At 48.1% G+C, this 24,124-nt stretch overlaps 2 protein-coding genes across 2 annotated transcripts in view; both read right to left on the reverse strand.

The window, feature by feature from the left end:
- SCARF2 (scavenger receptor class F member 2) overlaps positions 1-7,499 on the reverse strand; it is an 81,442-nt gene extending 73,943 nt beyond the window's left edge. Inside the window, exon 1 of the mRNA XM_081339125.1 lies at positions 7,283-7,499. Coding sequence (XP_081195251.1) covers positions 7,283-7,455 — 173 coding nt within the window. The 5' untranslated portion in view covers positions 7,456-7,499. The remainder of the gene's footprint in view (positions 1-7,282) is intronic.
- A 10,756-nt stretch (positions 7,500-18,255) lies between these two features.
- PRODH (proline dehydrogenase 1) overlaps positions 18,256-24,124 on the reverse strand; it is a 30,752-nt gene continuing 24,883 nt past the window's right edge. The window contains exons 9-14 of the mRNA XM_081339129.1: positions 23,668-23,760; positions 22,121-22,267; positions 20,833-21,008; positions 20,637-20,735; positions 20,357-20,445; positions 18,256-18,823 (exon numbers count right to left, since the gene is read on the reverse strand). Coding sequence (XP_081195255.1) covers positions 18,630-18,823; positions 20,357-20,445; positions 20,637-20,735; positions 20,833-21,008; positions 22,121-22,267; positions 23,668-23,760 — 798 coding nt within the window. The 3' untranslated portion in view covers positions 18,256-18,629. The remainder of the gene's footprint in view (positions 18,824-20,356; positions 20,446-20,636; positions 20,736-20,832; positions 21,009-22,120; positions 22,268-23,667; positions 23,761-24,124) is intronic.

The following is a 24,124-nucleotide window of genomic DNA, read 5'->3' on the forward strand; positions in this document are numbered from 1 at the left end:
TATTTATATGTTACTTATATGTAAGGGTGTAGGTCTATACATATGTTGTATATAGTATGTTTTAAATGTGTGTTATGTATGCGTACACTTTGAGAGCAAGCAACTACATTTCATTTTTAATGTGTGCCGTTGTGCCCACAGGAAAAAAAATGACAATAAAGGTTATCTAAATCTAATCTAAATCGCCTGATCCTGCTTTATATTTGCTGAATATCTTTAGAGAAACTGACGTTAAGGAAAATGATAAACACTTTTCTAGTGTTAGGCTTCCTGCAGCCATTTAAAAGACGTTTGATACGCTAAATCTTAAAATGTGATCTTCTAAATTATGGGATATTGCTACATCCGCAAGCAAAATAACATCTAATGTTAATGTTTGAAAGGGAGTTACAAAAACTTGCTGTTTTTCCTTGCAGGAACGAAATGACATGCTTGTATTTCAGATATTGCTATACATTATCTACCTTCAGATTCAAATAGCTAAGAAAGATATTTCGTTCCATCAGAGATATTAGTAAAACTGTATGAATCTATTATATAGTGTTTCCCTGAAAATAAGACCCAACTGGATGCTCGTAATATAAACCCCCCCACCCCCCAAATTAAGCTCCAGTTAATATCGTCAGCCAGACGGACACATTTAGTACTGTGTTTTCCCCAAAATAAGCCCTAACTGGAAAATAAATGTGTTGTGGGGAGTCAGCTCCTCACAGAAGGAAATATTAAAAAGGGCAGAAAAATATATTTCCTAAAAAGATATTGAAGAACCAGGAAAGCACGCCCAGTTTTCTTCATAGTCTCAGGTCTCCTCCCCGCAAGCAGAAAACCAGTTCTGTAGACATGCAAATGTAAGCCATCAGGAAGGTTGGAGCTAGAACATTAAGAAGACAAAGACACCCAAAATCCACCTACCCCAGCCCCAGGGAAGCAGGACATGACCTTTGGACATAGTAGGATTAACCCATCACCATCAGAATACCAGAAAGGCACACTCAGACTCAGGTCCAAAGTTCACGACACAGGAAATAGCCTCAAACACGAACAGGAAGCAACTCCAAACAAAAGGATCCAGAGGGTATAGAAACCTACTCCCTACATGTGGTCAGCCCTTCTATTCTGCCAGCCACCTTCCTGTCTGGTTCTCCTCTTCAATAAACTACAACCTTCTTCCCAAAGCAGTTGCCATGTTTATTCCCAGCTTGGATGGAACCGGGATGAAGACATTCCTTCCAACAGTGTCTTTTGGAGCAAAAAATAATATAAGATCCGGTCTTATTTTCAGCGAAACACAGTATGTATGGAAAGGAAATAATGTGCTTTCAATGGTATTTATTTCTATATGTATAGAGCTTTAAAAAATGTCATTTTCTGAAGCACCTTGTCTTACTTAAACTGAATTCCACTAGAAAAATATTGAAGTTGGATTTTGTTTCCATAAAGAGAAGAATCCAATTGGATTAATCCTTGCAATAACTGGAATGAATTCAGCACAACAGGGGAAACAACAGAAAAAAGATATTTTCCATACAACATACAGTTAACCTGCAGGACTCACTGCCACAGGGAAGGGAGATGGCCAGTCGCTTAGCCAGCTTGCAGAGGGAATTGTGTGAAATTCATGGGAGACACAATGTAGAGCAGGGGTCTTCAAACTTGGCCCTTTTATGACTTGTGGACTTCAACTCCCAGAATTCCTCAGCCAGGCCTGGCTGAGGAATTCTGGGAGTTGAAGTCCACAAGTCATAAAAGGGCCAAGTTTGAAGTCCCTTGATGTAGAGGCATGAGAGTTTCATTCTCCAACAACATGATTCTTGTGGCACCTTAAAATTAAAGTCCGCACGTCTGAAAGTTGCCAAAGTTGAAAAACACTATATCTAAAAGTTTGAAAATCAGCCTTAACTGCACAAAAGTCTGAAGTTTTTTGGCTCCATTTCCTTCCGCTGCAGCACCTGCTTTACAAGTGTCTGAATACACATTACAGAATACAGAACTGCAGAGTTGTAAGGGACCTTGAAGGTCTTCTAGTCCAACCCCCTGCTCAAATAGGAGAACCAATCTCTTCTGGAAAACCTCCAGCGATGGAGCATCCACAACTTCCGGAGGCAAGCTGTTCCACTGATCAATAGTTTTCACTGCCAGGAAATTTCTCCTTAGTTCTAGATTGGATCTCTCCTGGGTGGGAACTTATCAAGGATGCTGGCTAGGGAATTCTGGTAACTGGCTATCTGTAAATTGCCAAGATAGAGTAACACAGTGAATCTTACTCTTTGCAAATAAGAGAAGAAAAAAAAGGCAAGAAAAGGAAGTAACACAGTTCCACCCTTGGGGACATGTAGGAAGCATCATCAGTGAGATGAGATGTTCCTTGCTTCCTTATTTTCTGTCCCCAAAGCAGCTAAAGTTTGCAAGTGCCTAAAAGGTGGTGTGTGGAGAATGTCTGAAAAACAAACAAACTTGGAGGTGCTGACAAAAAAAAAAACAGCAGCCTCCCCTTTCTCCTGCACCCAAACAAACAAAATATATCTTTAGGACACAAGCAGTTGCTTAGCACATAGTCCTGGACTCTGCTTGCCTGAATTCAAATTGTATCCTACAAGAGTTAACCACATCTCTACTTTTAACCCTGAGGGCTAGAAACTTGCTTAGTTTCTTTAAATAATTTCTAGCTCCTGTAGGAGCTGACTTCCACAAGGAGATCCCAGTGTTTGCAAATATGATGTGCATCTACTATGACAGCTTCCCATGTTTCATGTATTGAACAATAAAAACACAAATAACCAAAAACAAGATAAAGCAGGACAATTCTTAGTACTAATTAATCACCAACCAGCTCGTGGCTACAATCTTAGCCAGCACCCACAGGCTTTTGGGGCATCCTAGCATCTTCAGGCAAAGGGTGGGAAAGCCCTGGTGGCTCAATGGTTAGAATGCAGCGTTGCAGGCTAACTCTGCCAACTGCCAGCAGTTTGATCCTGACTGGCTCAAGGTTGACTCGGCCTTCCACCCTTCCGAGGTCGGTAAAATGAGGACCCAGATTATTGTGGGGGAGGGGAATATGTTGACTCTAAACCGCTTAGGGCTGTGAAGCACTATGAAGTGGTATATAAGTCTAAGGGCTATTTCTATTTCTATTATTTCTATTCTGTGGCCATGGTGGTGCAGTGGTTAGAATGCAGCATTGCAAGCTGACTCTGCCCACAGCCAGCAGTTCCATCCTGACCGGCTCAAGGTTGACTCAGCCTTCCATCCTTCTTGAAGTCAGTAAAATGAGGACCCAGATTGTTGAGGGGCAAGATGGTGACCCTGCAAACTGCTTAGAGTGGGAAAGCACTGTGAATTAGTATATAAGTCTAAGTGCTATTGCTCTTCCTTCCTTCCTTCCTTCCTTCCTTCCTTCCTTCCTTCCTTCCTTCCTTTCTTTTTCTTCCTTCCTTCCTTCCTTCCTTCCTTCCTTCCATCCATCCATCCATCCATGGTATGCAATGGTTACAAGGCAGCATTGAAGGTAGACTCTGCCCATGCTGATTCGGCCTTCCATCTTTCCAAGGCTGGTAAAATGAGGACCCATACGTTGGGGTAAGAGACTGACTCAGAGAGCGCTGTAAAGTCCTATGGCGCGATATATACTGTATGTCTATAGATAAATCCTGGGGCTATTGTTCTCTCAGCTCCAGAGACGGCTCTGATCTAGGCTAGAGTGGGGAAGTGCTGGGAGTGGAGTGGATCAAGACCTAAAAGAGTGGAGGCAGGTTTGGCTGCCTCCTCACCTTGCCACCAAACAGAAGATCTGAGGGGCTGGAGAGGAGAGTGGTTAATGAGCCTGACATTTTGCACACTGAAATGTAGTCTTTCAAACTGTGCTTTAGTGCCAGCTTAGAGCCAGCTCAGTCGCTGCAAGACTCAATCCCAAGGCTTTGATTCCGAAACACCTCTTGGCCCTTTGCACACTTCACTGCAGGGGTAGAGTTGAGGAGGCTGTTCCCCACTGGGAAGATCTTCAGAGCTCCCTTCCAATGAAGCCCAACGCAAAGGCTCCCAATGGTGTCTTATACAACTAGCAAGGCGCAACTGTTGTGCTGATACAGCATGCATTGTCCAAAGACCTGAGCTACTGTATAGTATCATGCAGGGGAGGCTGGGTGGGGTAAAATAAAGGCAGTATGTCATCTGGGACTGCACACCTGATGCCCCAATCAGAATAGAATTGGAAGGGACCTTGGGCGTCTTCTAGTCCAACCCCTGCTCAAGCAAGAGGCCCTAGAGCACAGGTCTGCAACCCGCGGCTCCGGAGCCACATGCGGCTCTTTCAGCCGTCTCCTGCGGCTCCCAGTCCTCTGCTATGTGCAGTCCCCCCAAAAAAAAGTGGGACTAAAAAAGTTCAACCAATCAGTTCAAATATGCACGGTAGGTGCATATCTCGCCTTGGCTCCACTCTTCAGTCAAACCCTGTTCTGCGCATGCGTGCATGTATGCACATGCACACACATTTTTTGCGGCTCCCAGTTTTTCTTTTTGTGAGGGAACCGGTTCCGAGTGGCTCTTTCACTGTTTCAGGTTGCTGACCCCTGCCCTAGACCATTTCAGTCATGTGGTTGTCCAGTCTTTTCTTAAAAAACCTCCAGTGATGGAGCACCCACCATATCTGAAGGCAAGCAGTTACACTGGTTAATCATCCTCACTGTTAGGAAGTTTCACCTTAATTCCAGGTTGCTTCTCTCCTTGATTAGTTTTCATCCATTGTTTCTTGTCCTGCCTTTAGGGGCTTTGGAAAATAAATTGACCCCCTCCTCTTTGTGGAAGCCCCCCAGATACTGGAACACCGCTATCTTGTCCCCCTTAGTCCTTCTTTTCTCTAGACTGGCCGTATCCAAATCCTGCAACCGTTCTTCATATGTTTTTTTTTGTCTCCAGGCCTTTAATCTTCTTAGTTGCTCTTCACTGCCCTTTTTCCAAAGTCTCAACATCTTTTTTGTAATGTGACAACCAAAACTGGATGCAGTATTCCAGGTGTGGCCTCGCTAAGGCTTTATAAAGCGGTGCTAATATTTCATGTATTAGTACTGCTTTATATATTTAGTACCCTGCAACTTTTTCAAGTGTGGGGTGGGCTTTGTTTGCAAAGATGCCCTCTAGACACTTTGACCCTGGCCCACATGGATTTGTGGGGGTCACGAAATGCTCAGATGCATGCCTATAAGGCTGGATTCTCACAACATGCTTTGCTTTAAATTCTCCAGTTAGTCTAATGTGCAAATCCAGCCCACAAATGAACGCCCTTGGGCAGAATCCAAGCCCAGACAGCCACATAGAGTTTTGCGTTTTACTTTGTCAATGCTAGTTGACACATCAAAGAAACAGCACACAGGAGCTGCATCCCAAAGCTGTGGAGACTGTCAGTTTGTTGCCCCTCCTGGAGTGGAGGTTTTGAAGTGGAACTGAATGTTGCTTCTCCGAAAGAGCTAATTTGCTAATCTTTAAGAAATATTAACATTTAAGAAAGGCAGGACAAGAAACAACGGTTGGAAACTGACCAAAGAGAGAAGCAACCTGGAATTAAGGAGATACTTCCTAACAGTGACGACAATTAACCAGTGGAACAGCTGGCCACTAGAAATTGTGAGCGCTCCATCACTGGAGATTTTTAAGAAAAGAGACTGGACAGTCAATTGTCTGAGATGGTATAGGGCAGGGGTCTTCAAACTTGGCCCTTTTATGACTTGTGGACTTCAGCTCCCAGAATTCCTCAGCCAGCAATGCTGGCTGAGGAATTCTGGGAGCTGAAGTCCACAAGTCATAAAAGGGCCAAGTTTGAAGACCCCTGGTATAGGGTCTCCTGCTTGAGCAGGGGGCTGGGCTAGAAGACCTCCAAAGTCCCTTCCAGTTCTATTCTATTCTATTCTGAAATTTAAAAAATGCCATTAGTTAAGAAACGTGCTCCAAATCAAGGATCCAGCTGCGGATGCTACTAACCTCTTCTGCTGTTTCAAGCAAGCAAACACATCCTTCTTCCCCCCCCCCCCGTTTGCGTGAACCCCCATCTCTCTAAGTCTGCAGTCAAACTATCGGGTGATTTGATACCAACAAGAGCACATAATCTGTAGGGCAGGGGAATTCTGTAATGCCCACAAAAAGCTAAATTGCACCCTTTCCCTTTCCACTGGCTTTCTTCCATTGCAAAACAGACATTGTATCGGTAGGAAAAATGTGGGCCAGAGAAGTGGGGGCCGCGGGGGGGGGGCTGGGGAAGGACGCTCAGCCAGAAATTCCACCGCAGAATCTGCAAAGGCCTCCGCTGAAGCGAGCTTGTTTGCAAGACTTTAAATCAAAAACAGATGTAGCGTCTCTTTCCATCGGGTTTTAGGTTACACTTGGAAGGGGATTGGGGGGGGGGCGCGCCGTGTTAGTTGTTCTTTGAACCTCGTGGAAAAAAAAAGGGGGGGACTTATTGGGGAAGGAGCGCTCCCAAAACCTCGGCGCCTGCCTTTTATCTGTGGAATTTCCCCCCCCCCTTTTGGAAATCTGCACTCACGGCGCAACATGGCTGTCAGCGAACAATGGGGGGCGGGGGGGGGGAATTTTTTATTTTTTTTTTTGCAAGAGGAGGAAGGGGCCGAAATGGCTTTGTGAGCCGGGATGCGCGGATGGGTTAAAGCTGCAAACAGCGGGTTTTGCTGGAGAGGAAGAGGAAGAGAGAGCGCGCGCGAAAGGAGGAGAAGGGGAGCGAGGCAAGGGGACGCCGGCTTGCGGCCGGCAGCCTTCCCTCGGAATTCAAAGCGCCCCTCCAAGAGGCGCCCCCCAGCCCGGCTCAGCCGGGTCTCCAACTCAGGAGGGCCCCTCGGCCCGGGGTGTGTGTGTGTGTGGGGGGGAACGACACACAGGGACCCCTCCGGAGCTCTCCGGCAAGAAGAGGCGGCTGGAGCAAACCTGGTCCCGGCCGCGGCTGTCAAAATGCGCCCGGGCCACGGGGGGATGGGGGGCGGCGGGGCTGTCAGAAGCGGCGGAGGGAGCCCATGGGGGTGTCTGGAGGTCCCCACCGACCACCCGGTTGCTCAGCCCCGGACAGGAAAGGGCGGAGGATGCCGCCTCTCTCCGCAGGACGCCCTTCCCGGCCTTGCGCCTCGGATGGAAGGGGCGGCGGCGGCGACGTTCCCGGGGCTCCGGTTGGGGGACCCGGCGCGACAGCTTCGCCACGACTCTGCCCGGGATGAAGCGGCCCCAAGAGCATCGAGCGCAGCCCACCCCCACCCACCCCACCCCGTCCCGTCCCGCCTCGGCCTCTTACCCCGGCGCCGGACAGACGTTCCTCCCGCGCGGACTCAGCTCCGGGGCAGCCCCGGCGCCCGCGAAGAGCAGCAGCAGCAGCAGCGGCAGCCGCCGGGCCAGGACCGGGAGCCACCGGCCGGCCCCCGCAGCGGCTCCCCCGCCGGCCAGCCGGGCCCTCGGCGGCGCCTCCATGCGTGGGGAGCTGCGCTTCCTCCAGCCCTCCCGGGGCAGCTCGCCTCCCCGACGGCGGCGGCGGCGACGGCTGCTCCTCCTCCTGGCTGCTCCAGGATCCCGGCCGGAAGCGGCAGCGCGAGAGCCGCCGCCCCCCCCCCCTCGCCCCCTCTCGCCCCCCGGCGGCGGCAGGAGCAGCAGGCGGAGCAGGGGGTGGGGGGGGGGGTCGGCCGGCCGGTCAGGAAACGTGGCCCGCTTCCCCGCGCGGGCGAGCTGGCCAGGCGCTCCGGACCGCGGAGATGCGACGGTGCCGCGGGCCGGAGGGCTCGGACTTCGAGCAAGAAGCGAAGCCCGGGCGGGGGAGGGAAGCTTTGCTCCCCTTGGAAGCGGGCGCCGGGATCCCCTCTCCGCCGCTTTGTGCGGAGCTGGCGGCGGCTCGCTGCAATTCGCCGGGCCAGGTAGGCTGCCCTGGAACCGGCACTTGCGGGTCGTGTGAACGTAGACCCTGGCGTTGCGGGACTTTTGCGGGCGTGGCTGCGACTAGATGCCCGGGACTGGACGGTGCAGATAGTGGGATTCCCCCAAGTATTCGTCCGCAGTGCCCGGATCTCGGGGAGTAAAATCTCCGGTAGTTTGAAAGCTTAAAGCTAAACCCGGGTTAGGAAGAGAGAAGTGGTGCGTTCAACGAAAGGGTGGCAGAATCCGAGAATCCCGTAAACAATTTGGCTTCTGGAGGCCCAGATTTTGCCCCCACAGCTTGCCCCTCAGCTCGTCTGTCTGGGAAACTGAGCAGGGCTGGGCCTCTCTTAACACTTGGAGGAGACGCTTCCTGGAAATTCCAAGGCTTTGGACTAACTGGGAAACCAAGAAATCGAGCCACGTGGCTTTTGTCACAGCAGATGACAGCCCCTAGCAGCCTAGCTGATCCTCTGAAGAGCTTGCTGGATGAAAGGCCAAACAGGATCCCAGAACGGACACAGTCATAGCCAAACACTTTTCTCCTTGCCAAGGACGCTTCATGGACTTTCTGTGAAGTCCCCGGCTTGATGTAAAGCAGAGGCCCCCAACCTTTTGGGCGCCAGGGACCGGTTCCGTGGAGAGAGGTTTTTCCGCAGACCGGAGAGTGCGTGGTTTTGTGTGCTGCCTGTATCTCACGGCTGGGGCTTTGCTTGTTTGTGCAGACCAGTTGCTGGCATGCTGCGGCCCGGTACCGGTCCACGGATCGGGGGTTGGGAACTCCTGATGTAAAGGACGCCACCGTTTTTGACCTATTGTGCTCAGAAGCCACTTCCCGCCAGCCTGTGTGGTGTTTCTCTGGTGTAAGAGCAGGAGGGGCTGCGGTCCAAAACACATCCTCTCCCCAATCCTTCCTTGGGCTCTTCTGCATCAGGCAGTCCCAGAAAGACCAGCTTTCTCCCTCTGAGAATCAACAGAGTGCCTTCCCCTCTGAACGACTGAACGACCTATGGCTTGTGCGCATGTATGACCTGCTAGGGACACGGTGGCTCAGTGGGTTAGGACGCTGAGCTTGTCGATCTGAAGGTCGGCAGTTTGGCGGGTCGAATCCCGAGTGCCGCGTAACAGAGTGAGCGCCTGTTACTCATCCCAGCTTCTGCCAACCTAGCAGTTCGAAAGCACGTAAAAATGCAAGTAGAAAAATAGGGACCGCTACGGTGGGAAGGTAACAGCGTTCCGTGCGCCTTTGGCGTCTAGTCATGCCGGCCACAGGACCACGGAGACGTCCTCGGACAAGCGCTGGCTCTTCGGCTTTGAAACAGAGATGAGCACCGGCCCCTAGAGTCGGAAACGACCAGCACGCATGTGTGGGGGAACCTTTACCTTTACCTATGAACTGCTAGAACGGTGCCTGGGGCCAGAGGGAGAGATTCCGTGATGGTCACTTTCCCAGCTCAGCCCCTCCGGACAGATGGATTACCATGTTTTGAAGCTGCTGCCGGGTTGGCTGGGTGATGGAGGGTGGAGCTGGACATCTGTGCCTTGAACAAACTCCCCTTTCAGGAAAGGGGATCTTAGCCTCATATGTGAATCCAGCCAAGGAATGCTGGTTGTTTTTCCTCTCTCTCTCTCTCTCTTTGATCCAGGCTGCCTGTCGGAAGAAAACCTTTTCCCCCATGCAGTCTAGTGTAGCTTCCTGGCCTGTCACTCTCCCATTTGTTCTAAGGCTAATACTGCTCTGCACTGCACTGGTGAGGACACACTTGGAATTCTGTGTCCAATTTTGAATCATCATGATACAAAAGATACCGAGACTCTAGAAAGAGTGCAGAGAAGAGCCAAAAAAAGATAAGGGATCTGGAGACTAAAACGATGTGATGAATGGCTACGTATGTCTAGCTTAACAAAGAGACGGATTAGGGGTGACATGATAGCTGTCTTCTAGTACTTGATGGGCAGTTACAGAGAGAGGGGATCAACCTATTATCCACAGCACTCGAGGGCAGGACAAGAAGTAACCGGTAGAAGATCATTAAAGAGAGATCCAATCTGGATCTAAGGAGGGATTTCCTGACACCGAGAACAATCAGTGGAACAGCTTGTCCCCTAGAGTTGTGCATGTTCCATTGTTGGAGATCTCCAAGAAAAGATTGGACAGCTACCTGTCTGGGATGGCATAGGTCTCTTGCCTTGAGCAGGGGGGTTGGACTAGAAGACCTCCAAGGTCCCTTCCAGCCCTATGGTTCTGCTCTTTTGCTTTGCACAATATAATTCTCTCCCCGGGCTTCAGCCTCTCTGGCTTCCTGCTTTAAATCTGGAGAACCTGCTTTGGCTTTTGCAGCTTGGGAAGTGTGGATAGCCAGGGGGCTGCGGAAGATGGAAGGGGCAACTGGGTGGCACCAGGAACAACACCTTGGGCCCCCTCTGGCAGACAGAGAAAGCAGAAAGCAGGTGTGGTTCAGGCATCTCCAGAAGACACAGCAGAAGTCTTGCAGTGCCTCTTGGCAGATTAGTAATAAAAAGTTGCCGTGGAGTGAAGGGCTATCAACCCCCCCCCCCCACACACACACATTTCATTATATTATTTTACACTGCCACGGTCAGAGTTGATAATCCCACATTTAGGCAAATTTCTTAGCCATTCTGATCAGTTGTATTTGCAGTTTTTTACTTTCAGATATTCTTCTCATGTTCTCCTATTTTTACTTTCAGATATTCCTGACTTTAAAATGTAGCTGAAATCTGCCCTTCCCTGTGCAACATGCACACCTGCTGGATTGCTAGGCAGAGTTAATTTTCTGATTTGCTGAAAGTTATATTCTGTGCTGACCTTTCATTGCAATAAAGGGGTCTTCTTCTGCATCAAAAGTGGGGACCCAGAACCCGGTGCGATGCAAGCCAGAGAGGCTGCCCCCTTCCGGCCCTGCCTGGATCCCGAGATGCAGATTAATGCTGGTTTCTCCAGCGGCTGGGCTGTCCCGATGGAGTGGTGCACTGCCATCTAGTGGAGGCCTTTTGGATTGCAGGCCGAAGGAGAAGTCATCCTTAGCACAACGGCTATCTTAGAACTGTGGCTGAACCTTAACAGGAATGGAATGGAATGGAATGAAAAATATGGAATGGAATGGAATACAATAGAATAGAAAATATGGAATGGAATGAAATGGAATGGAATGGAATGGAATGGAATGGAATGGAATAGAATAGAATAGAATAGAATAGAATAGAATAGAATAGAATAGAATAGAATAGAATAGAATAGAATAGAATAGAATAGAATAGAATAGAATAGAATAGAATAGAACAGAATAGAAAATATGGAATGGAATGTAATGTAATGGAATAGAATAGAATAGAATAATGGAATAGAATGGGATGGAATGGAATAGAATAGAATAGAAAATATGGAATGGAATGGAATGGAATGGAATGGAATGGAATGGAATGGAATAGAATAGAATAGAATAGAATAGAATAGAATAGAATAGAATAGAATAGAATAGAATAGAATAGAATAGAATAGAAATATAGAATAGAATAGAATAGAATAGAATAGAATAGAATAGAATAGAAAATATGGAATGGAATAGAATGGAATGGAATGGAATGGAATGGAATAGAATAGAATAGAATAGAATAGAATAGAATAGAATAGAAAATATGGAATGGAATGGAATGGAATAGAATAGAATAGAAAATATGGAATGGAATGGAATGGAATGGAATGGAATGGAATGGAATGGAATAGAATAGAATAGAATAGAATAGAATAGAATAGAATAGAATAGAACAGAATAGAAAATATGGAATGGAATGTAATGTAATGGAATAGAATAGAATAGAATAATGGAATAGAATGGGATGGAATGGAATAGAATAGAATAGAAAATATGGAATGGAAAGGAATGGAATGGAATAGAATAGAATAGAATAGAATAGAATAGAAATATAGAATAGAATAGAATAGAATAGAATAGAATAGAATAGAATAGAATAGAATAGAATAGAATAGAATAGAATAGAATAGAATAGAATAGAATAGAAAATATGGAATGGAATGGAATGGAATGGAATAGAATAGAATAGAATAATGGAATAGAATGGGATGGAATGGAATAGAATAGAATAGAAAATATGGAATGGAATGGAATGGAATGGAATAGAATAGAATAGAATAGAATAGAATAGAATAGAATAGAATAGAATAGAATAGAATAGAATAGAATAGAATAGAAATATAGAATAGAATAGAATAGAATAGAATAGAATAGAATAGAATAGAAAATATGGAATGGAATAGAATGGAATGGAATGGAATGGAATGGAATGGAATGGAATAGAATAGAATAGAATAGAATAGAATAGAATAGAAAATATGGAATGGAATGGAATGGAATGGAATGGAATAGAATAGAATAGAATAGAATAGAATAGAATAGAATAGAATAGAATAGAATAGAATAGAATAGAATAGAATAGAATAGAATAGAATGGAATGGAATGGAATAGAATAGAACAGAAAATATGGAATGGAATTGAATGGAATGGAATGGAATAGAATAGAATAGAATAGAATAGAATGGAATAGAATAAGGTCAGATAACCTTTAGTGTCTTTTTTTTTACTGTGGGCACAACGGCACACATCAAAAATGAATGTGATATCCTATTTTGAATATATATTAGTAAGGAGAATGATATGTATTGACCTACTGATACCATTTATGATTATTATTTACCATATACATTACAGCTATTTACTATTATATTAATTAGGGTTAACTGAACATATGTACCCGGACAACAGTCTGTTTGCTAAAGCTTGAAAATGTTATGGGGGGGCAACCCCAGTGTTGTTCCCAACCCCGTCCCTACCCCAATCCCAAGCCTAACCACACCTGAACCTTAATCCCTACCCTGGTTCTACCCTTTCCCCAACCCTATAAAATTCAATAAAAACTTTTACAAAAAAAATGAAATTTAGTTGCCCGCTCTCAAAGTAGAACACATACGTGACACATACCTAACCATACTATATACGCATATGTATAGACCCACACCCCTGCATATACATAACAAATAAATATTAAATACTGTCCATCTTGAATATGTAACAGAAGGAGGAAGCCTGAGAGTTCACAAGGTTAATGCTGTATGGAATGAAACTATGGCTGAATCTGGATGTTCTGCTGCGGATACCACGAAGCCCCCTCCTCCCAGAAGGTAACAAGGAAAACAGGTTGTGAAGAGGATGAGTAGTGTCCCAGACAATCTTACGGACCCTGTTCAAACAACGCTTCTGTGCTATGTCCTGGATGGAGGGGAGGGAACTGCCAATGATCTTTTCGGCCATCCTCACCACTCTCTGCACCGCCTTCCTGTCTGAAGCAGGGATGCTTCCAAACCAGACTGTGATGCTGTATGACAGGATGCTCTCAATTGTGGTCAGGACAGGGGAAGGAAGATGAGCTTTTCTCATGCGACGGAGAAAGTGCAGGCACTGCTGTGCCCGCTTCACCAGTTTCTCACTGTAGATTGTAGAATAGAATAGACTAGAACAGAACAGAACAGAACAGAACAGAACAGAATAGAATAGAGGAATGAAGAATAGAATAGAATGGAATGGAATGGAATGGAATAAATAGATTGTAGAATAGAATAATAGAATAGAACAGAATAGAATAATGGAATAGAATGGAATGTGGATCAGCGTCAGAGAATAGAATAGAATTACAGAATAGAATAGAATTACAGAAAAGAACAGATGTCAGAATTCACTTATATTTCATTTCTATCTCTTCTGTGCAAAACCCAAATCTAACCCTCCCTTGGATTCTGCCATTCCCAAGGAGGTGAGGGAACAAGCATGGGGTTTTATTGCTTTCACTTCCTTCCTTAAGTGTAACCATTTGTTTATTCCGCCTGCCTGCTATCCATCACAATATAATCAATTACTCTCTCACTAGGCATTTCCCTCTTATCTTGCAGGCAGCTAGGAAAGTGGGTGGAAAGGGAGGAATAAAAGCCTCCGGAATCTGGGTTGTTTCTCTGGTTGAAATGTGAGGGGGTGGAAATGATCCTGCTAGGAAGGAACTGTTGTCTCTCTTATCCCATGAGGGGCTTCCCACCTGGAGCTTGGCTGATCCGGAACTGACCGAATGAAGCGTGGGGTGGGGTTTGCTTGGGGACACTTTAAAAATCTCAATCTGTGAGGGGATTCTTCAGATCCTGTCTATTATGCCTGCTATCTCCTATTTCTTAGTAAAAGTTCTTGCTTGGAAAACCTTGTCTCCAAGAGTCCTTCTTTCTTAAGATGTGGGCTGAAGTGGGTTCTGACAACAGAATAGAATAGAATAGAATAGAATAGAATAGAATAGAATAGAATAGAATAGAATAGAATAGAATAGAAGAATGGAATGGAAAATAGAATAGAATAGAATAGAATAGAATAGAATAGAATAGAATAGAATAGAATAGAATAGAATAGAATAGAATAGAATAGAATAGAATAGAATAGAATACGGAAAGGACAGGACAGGACAGGAAAGGAGCGGAATGGAATGGAAAAGAATAGAATAGAATAGAGGAGAGGAGAGGAGAGGAGAGTAGGGTAGGGTAGAGTAGAGTAGGGTAGGGTAGGGTAGAGTAGGGTAGGGTAGAGTAGGGTAGGGTAGAGTAGAGTAGGGTAGGGTAGAGTAGAGTAGGGTAGGGTAGAGTAGAGTAGGGTAGGGTAGGGTAGAGTAGAGTAGGGTAGGGTAGGGTAGAGTAGAATAGAATAGAATTCACTACATCTGAAGGCAGTGTGTTTTATTGGTTGATTGTTGTCACTGTCAGGAAATTTCTCCTTGTTTCCAGGTTGAATCTCTCCTTGATCAATTTCCATCCACTATTCCTTGTCTGGCCTTCAGGGGGTTTGGAAAAAAGGTTTCCCCCCTCCTCTCCGCGACAGCCCCTCAACTATTGGAAGACTGCAATCCTGTCTCCCCTGGTCCTTCTCTTCACTAGACTAGCCAGGCCCAGTTCCTGCAACCGTTCTTCATACGTTTTCACCTCTAGTGATGCAGCTGAGTGCCACTTAAGGCATCTCAGCAGTGGGCAGAGAACCTGCTCTGTGCGTGAAAGCCTGGTCGGGCGACTGAATGGAAAAGCCGTTCTTGGTGCCTTCAGACCTATTGGGAGTTCAGCTGCCAGGATTCGCAGCCAGCGCAGCCCTTGTTTGAAGACAGCTCCATCCACAGGATGTCTGCTGCCTACATCCAGGCACCCTCCTTGGAGCAGTTCCCAGGCAGGCCTGCCTTGTGCCACCTTCAGAAAAAGTCAGCAAAGCTTGTTTTATTCTCCATGTGCTGCAATTGAACTTTTTACTATCTTACTTCTGCCACCCTCCTGTGCTGTTCCTCCATACTAGCACTGTTTTACTCTGAAAGTTTTATACAGCACTGGAATTTTAGAGAGTTGGAAATTACCATTGTAAAACTTTATTTCAAAGGGTGCTTAAGTAGTATTTAAACCAGCAGGAGAGCAGAAATGCCTCCTGTCCTCTGGTGAGGAAGCATTTTAAAAAGCAGAACAGAATTGCAAGGGGTCTTGGAGGTCTTCTAGTCCAACCCTCTGCTCAAGCAGGAGACCCTATACCATTTCAGACAAGTGACTGTTCAGTCATTTCTTAAAAACCTCCAGTGATGAAGCACCCACGATTTCTGGAGGCAAGTCGTTCCACTGATTGTTCTATCAGGAACTTTCTGCTTAGTTCTAGGTTGATTCTCTCCTTGAGTAATTTCCATCCATTGCTTCCTTTTCTGGTGCTTTGGAAAGCAGTTTGATCTCATCTTTGTAGGAGCCCCACAAATATTGGAACAGAGCTATCATGTCCCCCCTGGTCCTTCTTTTCATTAAACTAAAAGGTAAGGTAAAGATTCCCTCGCACATGCGTGCTAGTCATTTCCGACTCTAGGGGCCGGTGCTCATCTCCGTTTCAAAGCCGAAGAGCCAGCGCTTGTCCGAGGACGTCTCCGTGGTCATGTGGCCGGCATGACTAGATGCCAAAGGCGCACGGAATGCTATTACCTTCCCACCGTAGCGGTCCCTATTTTTCTACTTGCATTTTTACGTGGTTTCGAACTGCTAGGTTGGCAGAAGCTGGGACGAGTAACAGGCGCTCACTCTGTTATGCGGCACTCGGGATTCGACCCGCCAAACTGCCGACCTTCTGATTGACAAGCTCAGCGTCCTAACCCACTGAGCCACCGTGTCCCTTCATTAAACTAGACATACCCAATTCCTGCAACCATTCACATTTTAGCCTCCAGTCCCCTGTTCATCTTTGTTGCTCTTCTCCAAAACCGGATGCATTATTCCAAGTGTGGTCTTATCAAGGTATTACAAAGTGGCATTAACACTTCATGTGATCTTGACTCTGCAACCTAGGACTTTTTGGCAGCTACAGCTCACTGCTGGCTCATATTTAAGGGATTGTCCACTCGGACCCCCAAGTTCCCTCTAGCCGTTTTGAGCCACGTATCACCTATTCTATACCTGTGCATTTGGTTTTTCCATTGAATTTCATGTCCAGCTTTTTACTGGACAACCCAATTTAACTCTAATGACATTTTTTGCCCTGCAACCCCTCTCCAGCCAACTGCACTAGAATCCTGGGGTTGGTAGAGTCCTTAGAAGTCTTCTAGTCCATTCTTCTGCCCAGGGCAGGAATCGTCAGAGTATCCCAGACAAATGGCCATCCAGTGTTTTCTTGGAGCCTCCACAGATGAAGCCTCCCGAGTCCAGGAGGAAATCCGCTGCTGAAGAACTCCCATGGTTGGGAGATGCCTCCTTAGACTTAGGAATAGAACACAGAACAATGTTTGATCATGATTTGACCAAAAAGTGTGAGAAGAGGATCCAATCACAAAGCCCTATAGTTGGGAGGAAGCTGGGGGTCTTCAGGCCACCTTTAGAGTGGGACTCCTCCAACTAGCTCAGACCAATTGTCCTTTCTTTGAACACTTCCAGGGATGGAGACCCCAGGACTCCAGAAGGCAAACTCTTCCACTGCTTAATAATTCCCAACAGCCAGGAAATTCCTCCTTGAACTTGGATAATACTCTGAAAAGTTTCCATTCCTTGCTTCTTATCCTTCCCTTGAACACACTACAGAGCATAAATTCACCCCCTCTTCCCTGGGTCATCCCTTCAAGACTGGAAACCTAGCATGCCCGGCCAGCCTCCTCTTTTTTAGGCTAAACAATGCTCAGTTCCTTTAACCCATTTTTCACAAGACTCGGCCTTCAAGCCTCTTTGCTGGTCTTCTCTGCCCCCTTTCCAAGTCCTCGGCCTCCTTTTTGTATTGTGGTGACTGGAACTGAAGAAGATATTGTGTGTGTGTGTGTGTTTCAAATAGCGCAGCATACAGTGGTGCTCTCACTTCCTATGATCTAGTCCAGGGGTAGGCAACCTCGGCTCTTTTATGACTCATGGACTTCAACTCCCAGAATTCCTGAGTCAGCTATGCTCTCAGGAATTCTGGGAGTTGAAGTCCATGAGTCATGAAAGAGCCGAGGTTGCCTACCCCTGATCTAGTCTCTACCTCTATTGCACTGGTGCTGTTAGCAGCTGTGGCCAGATGTTGAGTCATGCAAAATCTGTGGTCTACAAGGACACCAGATCCTTGCAAATACGACTGCTAACCCAGCGATCTATTTTGTACCTGTGCATCTGGGTTTTTCTTGCCAAAATGTCTCACCGCTGAACATGTTACTAGACAGGGCCCAGTGTTCAAGTCTCTCTAGATCTTTTTAATCTTGAGCTCGTATTCTGGCATGTTAACAACCCCCCCCCTCCCAACTTTTGTGTCATGTACAAACATTGTGAGTACACCTCTTTTCCTCATCTTGGACATTTATGAAGATATTGGTCTTGGTCCAGGTTGGAAACCCCAGGTACCCCTTGCGCCTCTCCTTTTGGATATAGGCTCCTTAAGGACCATGTGCTGGTGCAGTAGCTCAGGCTGCTGTAAATCCCTCAATCCTACATTCTTCCAGTTATTCAAGGAGGATGTGTCCGCTTCCCCCCCCCCCCAAAGCCTTATTGAAGTCTGGGCACAATGAATCCACAGCATTCTCTTCGACCATAATCTAGCTAGGTTATCCAAGCAAACTAAGATTTGTCTGGCGCAACTTGTTTTTAACAAACCCATGCTGGCTTCTGATAATTACTCCTTTCCCAAGTCCCCGCAAACCCTCTCTGCTTGATTAGCTAATAAACTGTGGCTAGATAGAGGGCAGTTTTGCGAGAGGAGGAGGGCGATCTCGCCCAGAGACAACCGGAGGTTCAGAGGCTGCCCTGGGAAAAGGCTCTTTTGCAAGCTGGCTGTCACTCAAGCAGTTGCTGCCAAGAATTTTATTGGTGCGGCCATTTTCACCCCGGAGAAGAAGTGGAAGAGCAAACAGGCGACAAAGGGCAGCTGGAGAAGGCCTTTCTGAGCCCCGTCACTCGGTAGCCCGGAGTACCCGGTGTCAAATCTGGGGGATGGCAACGGGCAGGTGCCACAAAGGCGCACGATGCTGGGGGTAGCTGCTACACTCGGGGCTTCTGTTGCCAGCACCCAGGTCCCGAGAAGCTCTGCCACCCTGGCAACAGGTGAGACAGGATCTGGTCAGCCAGCAAGGAAGCGTCCACATCTTGGTCCGACTGGGGCTTCTGTCCAAGCAGCCCCCCCGTGTCGAGGCAGCTGGGGAGAACTGCTTAAGGGGGGCTCGGTGCACTGAAGAGGGTCCCCGCAAACATGCGCCTCTTCAGCTCAGTCCAGAGTAGCTGCTGCTCCTCCGCTGCTCGCACCAGGAGGCCCCGATTCTCCTGGGCTCTCCTGGACAGGTAAGGCAGGACCTCCTTCACCGGGCCGTAGGGGACGTATTTGTACACGGGGAACCCAGCCTGACCTGGACAGAGGAAAAGACAGAGGCCCATTGGTTGCACCTTCTCAACTCAGCCTCCCCACCCCGAAAATCGACGTTGCAAGCCAGTTTGATTCGGTGGTTAAAGCACCAGGCTAAAGAGTGGGAGACGGGGAGTTCTAGTCCCGCCCGAGCCGTGTAAGCCAGCTGGCTGACCTTAAGCCAGTCACTCTCAGCCCAACTCGCTCCACAGGGCTGTTGTGGTGGGGAAAATAAGTCACCGGTGTGCAGGTTTTTCACGCACAAAGAGCCACGCTAAAATCAAGAGTCTGGTAGCACCTTTTGGGATGAATACACCTTAGAAAAAGGAGCCACCAAAAGCTGATGCCTTTTAATAAAATATTTGTCAGTAAAGGTGCTACCAGACTCCTCCTAATTCTTGGCCACTGTTGACTAGCGCAGTTCTGCTCCTCCGTGTTAAGCATTAACTCAGAAAAGGGAACATAATTGGGCCCGTTGCATTTGGAGGGGCGAAAAAAGGGCTTCTTAGGGCTCTGCAAAACGTAACACTTCCCCTTTGCCCTTTTACAAAGCTTTCTCTCTCCCCTCCCCCCACCACATACTGGGAAGACACACAAAGGCTGTGTGTGTGTGTGTGTGAGAGGGGGGGGAGGGGATGGTGGCAGCCTCTGGGCCACAGTTTCTTCGGTCCCTGATCTGAAAGACCCGTAGTCAACATACGATATCCCAAGTTGCAACGGCACTGGGAAAAAGTGAGTAGGGGCCATTTTTTTCGCACTTACGACTGTCGCGGGATACCCCCGCGTGTCACGTGACCCCCTTTTGCGACCTTCTCACCAGCAAAGTGCATGGGGAAGCCGGATTCACCTAACAACCATGTTACTAATTTAGCAGCTGTAGAGATTCACTTAACAACTGTGGCAAGGAAGGTCGTGAAACGGGGGGGGGGGGGGGAGAAACTCACTTAGCAAATTTCTCAGTAACATAAATTCTTGGCTCAGCTGTGGTCGTAAGTCCAGGACTCCCTTTTGGAGGGTTAGGGTTTAGTTTAGGGCCATCCTGTTTGCAACTCCTCCCTAATTTTGGCAGGAGATCAGAGAAGTGCAATTTGGGGAAGGAAGGAAGGAAGGAAGGAAGGAAGGAAGGAAGGAAGGAAGGAAGGAAGGAAGGAAGGAAGGAAGGAAGGAAGGAAGGAAGGAAGGAAGGTAGTTTGAATGGATGGGGGAGGGAGGAAAGAAGGAAGGAAAAAGAAAATAGGTTGAATGGATTTGAGGGAGGGAGAGAGGGAGGAAGGAAGGAAGGAAGGAAGACAGGTTAGGAAAAGGAAGGAAGGAAGGAAGGAGAGGCAGGTTGGGAAAAAGAAGGAATGGAAATCTGAAGGCAGGCAGGGAGGGAGGGAGGGTTAACCAAGATAAGTCCACCCTGGTTCTGTGCCTGAGCTTCTTGGAATCTGAAGACTGCGGTGTTCCAATCAAAAGTGCAGCCAGTGGTGCAAGTGACAACCCCCTCCCCCCATTGGCCAAAAGTCGTATCACTGTCACTGAAGGCCCGCCTTACCAAGAGGGAAGGTGATTTGGTCACACATGCCCAGGAGCTGCCCAAAGTAGATCTTGTTTTCCGAAGGGTGGATGCCAAGATCTGCCATCCTGCAGCAAAAGAAGACAAAGAGTTTCAGAAGACAAGCTACACATGCTCTTCCACCTGGTCCTAGAATGAGTCTTCCCCACCCCTCCTTCCAGATGGGCAGACTCCATCTTGCAGTGTCTCCAGGGCAAGAGGGCCTTGGCTGAGAATGCCAGAAGGAGCCCTCCTCTTCGGGCCTCACGTTAACCAGTACCTGCCAAGGGTGAACTTGACTGTGTCTGTATTGTGAGAAGCCACCATCACGTTGGCCTTCCAGCTGTGCCGGATCTCCTCCAAGATGTAGTCCAGGCATCTGCAGGGAAGACGGACGAAGGTGTCAGCTGACCTCCCAGGTGTCCTTCTCCTCCCCCCTTAAGAGCCTCAGAGCCCAGAACCCCCTTCTTCCCCACCTGTGGTACATCTCGCTCGTCTTTTCATAGGTTGGGTTGACGGGATCCTCGTAGCCCACTTCGGCCGCCCGACTTCGCTCCTGCTCCATGTATGCGCCCCTCACCAGCTTGGCCCCAAAATGCCAGCCTTCTCGGCGCGAAAGCTCTACGTCGATGGTCACGTTATCGTAGGCCTCCTGTTTGGAGGGATGGAAGTGGAGAGAGAGGGAGGAGAAGGAGGAAGAGAAGGAGGAAGAGGAAGAGGAGGAGGAAGAGGGGGACAAGGAACAGGAGGAGGAGGAGGAGGAAGAGAAGAAGAGGAGGAAGGAGAAAGAAGAACAGGAGGAGAGGAACAGGAGGAGGAGGGGGAAGAAAAGGGGGAGTTACAGGAACAAGAGGAGGAGGAGGAAGGAAGAAGGAGACTGAGAATCCGCTGGGCCAGAAATGGGTCTTCAATTGTATCTTGAAGGTTTTCAAGGCAAAACACGATTCTCCTGGCACTTACAATCCAAAGACCTTCAGATCTGCTCCTTTATAAAAATTACTACGTTTTATATTAGTCCATGAAGATCCTCTCCACTCTGCTCTATTCCAGCATCATCTACTTAGCCCGATATTTGGTGGTAAGGGGCAACTAGGAAAGAACTTTTAGGGCAGACACGTCAAACACAAGGCCCGGGGGCCAGATCCGGCCCGCGAAGTGGTTTCATGCGACCCGCGAAGCCATCCTGGAAACAGTGAGGGAACGGCCCCCACTGCCTTGGCCCTGGCCCAGAGACCCTCCTCCTGCCAGAGACCCTCAGATCTGTCCCACTCCTGCCCAGGCCCCCATAGGCACCCTTGATGTGAACGATGTAGAGCTGGCCACGCCCACCCAGTAGGCCATACGCACTCTAGCCACGCCCACCCAGTAGGCCACGCCCACCCAGGCCATACCCACCCGGCCTCCTGAGGGCAACTGCAATGCTGATGCGGCCCTCAATGAAATTGAGTTTGACACCCGTTTTAGGGGATAATAAAGGATGGGTATCTTTGTATTCTGCAGATCCCAATGAAAATGTTAACATAACCTGATTTAGTTTAGTTAAAAAAGGCCAGTTAGAATTCCTTATAAATAAATTCAACCATCAATATAGCTGGGGTCTTTGTTCCTTCAGCATTCCTGTCGTCCATTACTGCCACCTGTCTAGTTCAGCTGTTTTAGCCAATGTGTCCATGAGGGGCAGCCCAAGGACCACTTCGGGGGCCTGTAAGCAAGCCAGGTTGGACCTGATCAATACTTGGGTAGGAGACCACCAGGAAATCCCACCTTCAGGTAGCATTGGTACGTGTTGAAGATGGCTGGTCTCTCCTGGTTGAATCGGCGCTGCATCTCCAGGGTGAGGCGGCTGATGGCTGGCTGGAAGTAGGTCTGTTCTGCGTCCACCATCAACCTCACACCCACCCCGACAGCTTTCTAAAGAGTAAGAGAGTAAACGATTAACGGTGAAATCCCTTAAACATGAGCCAGCCGTGTGCGGCAGCAGCCAGAAAAGCTAATGCAATCCTGGGTTGTATAAACAGAGGCACAGAATCAAAATCTCGTGAAGTATTAGTACTGCTTTATATAGCCTTAGTAAGGCCACACCTGGAAGACTGCATCCAGTTTTGGTTACCACATTACAAAAAAGATGTTGAGACTCTGGAAAGAGTGCAGAGAAGAGCAACTAGGATGATTAGGAGGCTGGAGGCTAAAACATACAAAGAACAGCTGCAGGACTTGGGTTTGGCTAGTCTAAAGAAAAGAAGAAATAGGGGTGACAGGATAGCAGTATTCCAGTATCTGAGGGGCTGCCACAAGGAAGAGGGGGTCACGTTATTCTCCAAAGCACCAGAGGGAAGGACGAGAAACAATGGTTGCAAAGTGATCAAAGAGAGAAGCAACCTGGAATTAAGGAGAAACTTCCTGACAGCGAAGACAATTAACCAGTGGAACAGCTTTCCACCAGGAATCGTGGGCGCTCCATCACTGGAGGTTTTTAAGAAGAGACTGGACAGCCACTTGTCTGAAATGGTATAGGGCAGGGGTAGGCAACCTCGTAGAGGACAGGAAAGCCTGGAGGAACATTGTCCATAGGGTCGCGATGGGTCGGACACGACTTCGCAACTAACAACAAGGCAACCTCGGCTCTTTTATGACTCATGGACTTCAACTCCCAGAATTCCTGAGTCAGCATAGCTGAGTTGAAGTCCATGAGTCATAAAAGAGCCGAGGTTGCCTACCCCTGGTATAGGGTCTCCTGCTTGAGCAGGGGGGCAGACTAAAAGACCCCCAAGGCCCCTTCCTGCTCTATTCCGATTAACCTGCGTGCCCACTGAATGCACTAACCTAAAAACCAACACTTTGAAAAAAAAAAATACCAATAAAGACGGCCACATACTTTTAACGGGGACTCCTAGGAAATAGCGGGTTTTCCCCCCCTAATTTTGCTCTGCCGTTTCTCCTACAGTTTCTCCTCTTTGATCAACCCTCGAAGTGGCCTTGCAGCCCTTGCTGTTCACTTCCCTGGGACTGAAGCCAAACCACTGGGCTGCTTGCATTGAAAGCAAAATCAGCAACCCACTCCATCCAGGAGAGACAAGAGGCTTGATGTGGGGGGGGGAGGGGAAAGAGGAAGGGGGAGCTGCTAAAGCAGAGAAAGTCACCCCCCCCACATCCCCTCCAGGCTGCTGGCAGAAGGCAGAGAGAACCATGTCGTTGGTTCCAAGCCAGGGGATTTGTCTCCCCTCTGTGACCCCTATGAGATGCTTTGAGCAGCTTGTCTGCTGCTGCTGTGGCCTCCGTGGCTCCCCAAAGCGGAAAGGTGGGGGTCTCACCTTGGCCAGGACATCCATGCGCTGCAACATACGTTTCATCTGCCTCTCCTCTTCCTGGGTGAAGCGAGAAAGGAGCGGCTCAAGCTGGCCTGTCTGATAGGGTTGAGAGATGAGATTAGGAAGTATTTGCAGACAGAAAAAATGGAGCTTGAGGACATTTCAACATTCCAGCTGCTAGTTTTGAGTCCCTAAAGCAGACATGTCAAAACACAAGGCCCGGGGGCCGGATCCAGCCCGTGAAGTGGTTTCATGTGGCCCGCGAAGCCATCCTGGAAACAGTGAGGGAACGGCCCCCACTGCCTTGGCCCTGGCCCAGAGACCCTCCTTCTGCCAGAGACCCTCAGATCTGTCCCACTCCTGCCCAGGCCCCCATAGGCACCCTTGATGCGAACGATGTAGAGCTGGCCACGCCCACCCAGTAGGCCATACGCACTCTAGCCACGCCCACCCAGTAGGG

The sequence above is a fragment of the Vipera berus genome (assembly GCF_964194415.1).
Source record: "Vipera berus genome assembly, chromosome: 14".
Taxonomy (NCBI): domain Eukaryota; kingdom Metazoa; phylum Chordata; class Lepidosauria; order Squamata; family Viperidae; genus Vipera; species Vipera berus.